The 6,000-nt window shown below is 45.2% G+C and overlaps 1 protein-coding gene across 2 annotated transcripts in view; it reads left to right on the top strand.

Moving 5' to 3' along the window:
* The first annotated feature begins 739 nt into the window (after positions 1-739).
* The window catches only part of opn4a (opsin 4a (melanopsin)), a 30,113-nt gene continuing 24,852 nt past the window's right edge, over positions 740-6,000 (top strand). Inside the window, exons 1-2 of one of the 2 annotated variants that reach the window (XM_039621422.1) lie at positions 740-2,055; positions 2,305-2,512. In XM_039621422.1, the coding sequence (XP_039477356.1) occupies positions 2,336-2,512 (177 nt within the window). In that variant the 5' untranslated portion in view covers positions 740-2,055; positions 2,305-2,335. Of the gene's footprint in view, positions 2,056-2,276; positions 2,513-6,000 lie in introns of those variants that run through there. The other variant, XM_031753106.2, reaches the window with a different exon arrangement.

The raw sequence follows: 6,000 nt of genomic DNA, 5'->3' as shown, positions 1-6,000 counted from the left end.
ATAATGACTTTTCATCAGAGCGCTGACCTGAAGACCCACATTTCACCCTGCGGGGGGCGGCGTTCCTCCCCCGTTATAAGCACGAGTACCTGCGATCAGCCTCGTCTGCGGATCGTCGGCTGGTTCTGAGCGTCTCCCTGACACGATGTGAACATCTGTGGAGCTTTCTGTGTTGGCAGCTGGCTGGAGAAACGTGGAAGTGCGTGGACGCTGAAGCAGAAGATCTGCTCTAGGCTCTGGGAGTTTGATGCTTAAAGCGAGCTTCGTGCTTTCAGGTACAGAGAGGTCAGTCTCAGGTGTTCTGCATGTTCACGGCTCACATGGACATTTTTCTGCTTGTTTTATCACTTGTGTGTTGGCTTTGTGCATCTTTGTTTGACACTGTCACAAACAAAAGCAGAGAAAACTGAAGTGATTCAATGATTGCTGTTAAAAAACGTTTTTTGCTGAAGAGTTCCTCCAGCTGACGTTCTCGTCCACCGGATCCTGCTGTGAGGTTAACACTGAACACGGGAACGAGGACAGATTTGTTTCCATGTTGCAAAAAGTCATTTCTGATGTTTCTATTTGTTTTAGCTGCAGTTGTCTTTGTTTGTATTGAAAGACTGTAGTGATTTACAAACAGGTTATAGATCAATCAAAGACATTTCCTTCCTGTGTGTATCTTGTGTTATTGCACCCACATTATAAAACCATCCATAGAACCATTATCTTATATTTGTTGCCATATATACTGTTCTGCTACATTATTGGCCAGCTCAGTCTCAAAGCAGAGATTTTTAATGTCAGTGACACTTTTAGAATAAAGGATTATAAAAGCCACTAAACCAAAACCTGACCGTAGCTTCTACGGTGTGACAGGAATGATGTTTGTGGCTCAAGATGACTTGATGAGAGATGCATTTGACAAACGTCCATAAAACACTGAATAATTACAGGAAGGCTATTTTTATAGGTTTAACTCACTACATACAACATTTGAATGAACTGTTGAAAACAGCTGCAAACTGAGTTTTAGGTGCTTCGTAAAAATAATTCAAATATAATGAATTGTTCAGGTTTTGCTGACATTTAGCTTCGAAGTGCCTGTGCACGAAACACGACTAATGTGAGTCTGCAGAGCCTTTAAAGGTGTGATGAGTTCGGAGGAAGATGAAACCTTGAAATGTTTCCAGTAAACTGTGTTGGAGCAGCTTTGTTGGTCTGTGTGAGGTCAGACGCTCACAGGTTGATTTTCTCCTCCCACACAGTTTCTTTTCATTCTTCGCTTCATGGTCTGAGGTTAGAGTCCAGCCTCTGAGTAACACTAATGTGTTGCTCCAGAGGAAGAAAGCCTTTCACCTCTCAGACCGTTTCTTTGAATATGCATTACATTTCATTTCAAATGTTTTTCTTCGCGAGTCCTTATCACCTTGGTTACTGTTGCTATACGACCGCCAAGCTTCCCATCGTCAGACATTCTCACTGTGATGTGTTGGTGTCAGTGTTGAACAACGTGGACATTAAAGCTGACAGCCCAGAGTGTGACGCCGTGTTTCACATACACTGGATACACTGACACCAGTGACACCAGTGACACCAGTAACAGAACCATCACAGGAGCGAAGGCTGGGGTTTTACAGAGCTACAGACTGCACATTAGCTTCGGACCTCTGTGTTTCCCACAGTGACTGAATATAAGTAACGAAGCTCCAGGTGTCTTTGTTGGTGTCCAGCAGCGTCGTCCTGTCCACGGACGCAGAATCAGACTGTCACTTTGACTGGATTTCTGTTTTCTGTGAGTTGTTAACACTTCATTTTATTCTGATGTAACTGACGAACGGATCAAAAGTCCACCGACATCATCACAAACCTCATTCTGATGAAAACTGGAGATCAGACTTGGAAACTTGTGGCTGAGCAGCGACAGCAGCAGGTCCGTGGTTTGATCCCGGCTCCTCAGGTCTGCACACTGAACCCTGAAAACAGAGCAGCCATGATGTGTCCTTAAACAGCTCGAGCTAGCAGAGAGAGGCCACGCCCCTAATATTGAAAACATGAACACACTGTAAACAGGTGAGTGATGGAATCCAGGCGTTATGAAGTAGGCGTGATCTCTGGGCCCAGACTCACTGCTGCCTTTGTCGGATGTTAGAGGAACTGCAGCTTTTCTCTCACAGAGAGTATAAAACTGTAAACCGTGATGCTGATCACGTGTTGCTGTTTGTGGCTCCTCCCTCTCCCACCTGTCACACCTGCAGTCAGACCTCCATGAACTACATGAACTAACCCCCGCCCCCCCTCTCGCTCTCCTTGTGCTTGCAGTCCGCGCGCGGAGCAGAGAGCAGATCAGAGCATGCGCTCGGCGCGGCAGAGCATCATCTCCGGCAGCGACCGTGAGGCGAACTGTACGGCCGCGCGCCGCCCGGATACCCTGGAGCTGTCAGGATCTTCCGCGTGGAGCTCAAACGGCTCGGCCGTGGACGCGCTCCGGCTCGTGGAGCTCCAGCTGCCGGCTGCGGCCGCTCCGACCGTAAGTCTCCCTCTAAATCTTCTAATTTCTCTGATTCCTCTGATCGCAGGATCCAAACACACCTGAGCAGCTTTCACCTGCCAGAGCGCGCTTTGATCCACTCGGCGGTTCTTCGGTGGTTTTACGCACGGCGCTTGCGGCGCGGGAGAGCGAAGAGCTTTGTTTAAATACAAAGAAACTCTCCCGTTCTGTGAAGTGTGACGAACCGAGCAGTGAATCAGACAGAGTCGGTACCGGGCTCGTTTTCTGCCGTTTAAATCTAGTGCTGAAAACTCAAATCTCACATTCATAGTTTGAGGTTCGCTTTGTCGGTGTCCTCGGGGCTTTAAAGTGCAGCTGATCATTAATTTGATAACTAACTGATCAGCCTCACATCATGAGCTCATTAAATTATTGATTAAATTATTGATCAGGAAAAGTGACGTTAATTCAGAGTGACAGCAGCAGAAATCAGAGAGCGACAGTCTGAGTGCATCCGGGTTTACTGCAGGCTCTGTGTGTCTGTATGAACCCAACAGCGCTTAGCAAAGCACATCTGTACAGCTGTGAGCCCAGCATGCATGGAGGCAGCTTTCCTCGTGCTGATACATGACTCTACTCCAGTTAAACTGAAGTTAAACACATGCTGACACACACACACACACACACACACACACACTGAGGCTGCTGGACACACTGCGGGCGGCTCAGGTGATTGGTGGCGTGCTGATAACAGTGTGCGAGGCTGCTGTGTGTCAACACACTGATTTCAGGCTGATGTGACGTGTGGCGCTCTCAGAGCTGCTGTTTTCAGTGGCGGAGTCGGCGTGCTTCTTTCTGCTGCTGATGTTCTGCTGGCAGGTTGGTGTTTACTGCAGGTGGTGGTTCACATGCTGTCTTCCCTCGCAGCGGTTCAGCTGCTTCAGACCAGCTGGGTGACGGGAGGCGGAGGCGGTTTTTCTCTGCTTCAGTGCATAGGTTGGGTCAGTGTCATGGGACCTAATCATAGTGGTGGGTTCCCAGCAGCAGACTCTGGCCTCCACTCGTCCTTTTCCTACCCCCTCACTGCTCTGCTCCAGGCTTTCTTCCTGGCTGGGCGTGAATCACCTGAACCTTTCTTTCAGAGCTCTACACAGCAGATCACCTGCCTCCACCTCCTCCTATCCCAGCATGCTCCTCTGTCACCTCTGCACATCCTCTTTCACTGCACCCATGAACCACCCTTGAGATCTTCCTCTTCTCCTCCTTCCTGCAGCTCTATCTTCACCCTCCACCCTCCCTCCTTTGCACATGCTCAGACCTTCTCAGTGGACTCATCTCCATCATGCTCACTGAACATCTGAACACCTCAGCTCCAAAGCCAAAGAAAAAAGCCAAGAAAAATGGTTAAAAAAAAGTGAAAGTGTGATCATAGTGGACTGTGGCAGGCTCCACACTACACTACACACTCAGTACAGCACCTCACTGTACCGTGCAGGGGTACTTTGGTATTGTGTCCTTTGCAGGAGGTGCTTGGAGTTGTGCTGCTGTGGTTTACAATCTTGAACCTCTGGTGACAGGACGCCATCCGTCAGGGGCAGATTCAAACCTGAACCCTTCAGAGGAGAGTTAACACTCCTGCAGCTGTGAAGCTTTTAGTTAGTTTAGCCTTTTTGGCCCTCCATAAAGTTTACGTGGCTGGGGCGCGCCCTGGGGCACGGTGGGCACGCTGGTGTAGATCGAATCTGCAGGAAGTGGATATTAACTGTGCCTCGCCTGCTAACAGTCTGTATTCAGTGACTTGGGATGGCGGCCTTTAGCTGACACTTGTTTTTAAAGTCAGAACATTTTGTCCTTCCTGCTCTGGCTGTGATTGGTTGAGTCTGGGCGTGATGTTCGAGGAAATCTGTATCACTGCAGGAAATCTCAGTCCAGTAAACGGCTCTGTGAGAGCCCCGCATTGATAAACAACGGCGCTGCAAGAGGTCAGTTGACGCGCGCAGGAGGCTGGGAGCACTTCCTGTGACCAGCAGGCACACAAATGTAGGTTAATGTGACACGTTCACACTGCTCTTGTTTGCATTTTGATGGCATTTACATGTGATCTTTAACGGTTTTATCACAGCAGCATCTCCCAAAAGCAACGTTGATATAAACACAGACTGTAGATAGAAAATGGCCACACAGCATTGTAAGTTCAGCGTTTTGTTGCCACAATGTCATTTTATTATGAGGTAAAAACATCTGGATGAGAGTCAGCCTTGTTTTCAGTCACAGCTGGACCCCAGACTTCCCCTGAAGGCTCTGATTGGTGAAGCAGAGCCCTGCAGGCGTTACGGCGGGAGGCACACGCCGACGCCTCACGCCGCTCCTTCGTCTTGTGTTTTCATTTGGGACCAGCGTGCAGGCACATTGCTGGCTGATAACCTTTGGTTTGATTGATTTGTTTTTATTGATTAGCATTTAAATATCTCAGTGAATACAGAATAAAGATTACCACAAAGCAAGAAAGCACGAGACAAGGCTAATCAAAAGGTATTGGCTGAAGCATTTGCTTATTACGCCAACCCTTTTAACAAAAGATCTTTTTGCATGCAGCTCCTGTACACAGGGCTCGAAGCAAAGAATAAAACAAAGCAAAGCAAAAACAAACAAACAAACAAAAAAACTTTCCACCTTAGATAAGTAACTACATCAAAGCAAAACAATCAAGAGTTTCAGAATTATTATTTTTGCTCTTTTCATTCTTGATTTATATATTTTTCTAATACTCTATTTTTAAACATGTTTTTAAACAAGGAAAATGAACTACACCTTTTTAAATCACTGTCATAACTATTCCACAGGTTAACTCCTCTAACAGAAACACATCTTTGCTTTATGTTTGTCCTTATCTTGTTTTTTTTAAAGACATCTGTTCCCCTTAAGTCATATTGACTCTCTCTGACTTTAAACAGCTTCTGAATACTGCGGCAAAGCAAGTTATTTTGTGCTTTATACATTATCTGTGCCATTTTATATTCGACTAAATCATAAAATTTCAGGGTATTCAGATTAATAAACAAGATGTTAGTTGGTTCTATATAGTTTGATTGATTTATAATTCTTATAGCTCTGTTTAGTAACTTGAAAATAGGAAGAGTATTTGTTTTATATGCATTAGCCCATATCTCCAGACAATAAGTCATATATGGAAGCAACAGAGAACAATAAAGTGTGTATAATGATTTCTTGTTCAGGACATGCTTTGTTTTGTAGAGAATAGCAATGGTTTTTGACATTTTTGTTTTCACATGGTTTATATGAGACTTCCAGCTCAGCTTATCATCAATTATCACTCCAAGAAATTTATTTTCATACTCTTTCAATTTCAATTCCATTAACCCTGATTTTAGATACATTTTTCATTTGTCTAGTGCCAAAAATAATCAATTTTGTTTTCTTTATATTTAATGATAACTTATTTACATCAAACCAGTTTTTTAATATATTTAACTCCTTTTAGTTTATGGTTTTGAACAGTACTTTGG

Source organism: Oreochromis aureus, linkage group 13, assembly GCF_013358895.1.
Source record: "Oreochromis aureus strain Israel breed Guangdong linkage group 13, ZZ_aureus, whole genome shotgun sequence".
Lineage (NCBI taxonomy): Eukaryota > Metazoa > Chordata > Actinopteri > Cichliformes > Cichlidae > Oreochromis > Oreochromis aureus.
Note: the sequence above shows the minus strand (reverse complement) of the source record. Positions and strands in the feature narration are given on the sequence as shown.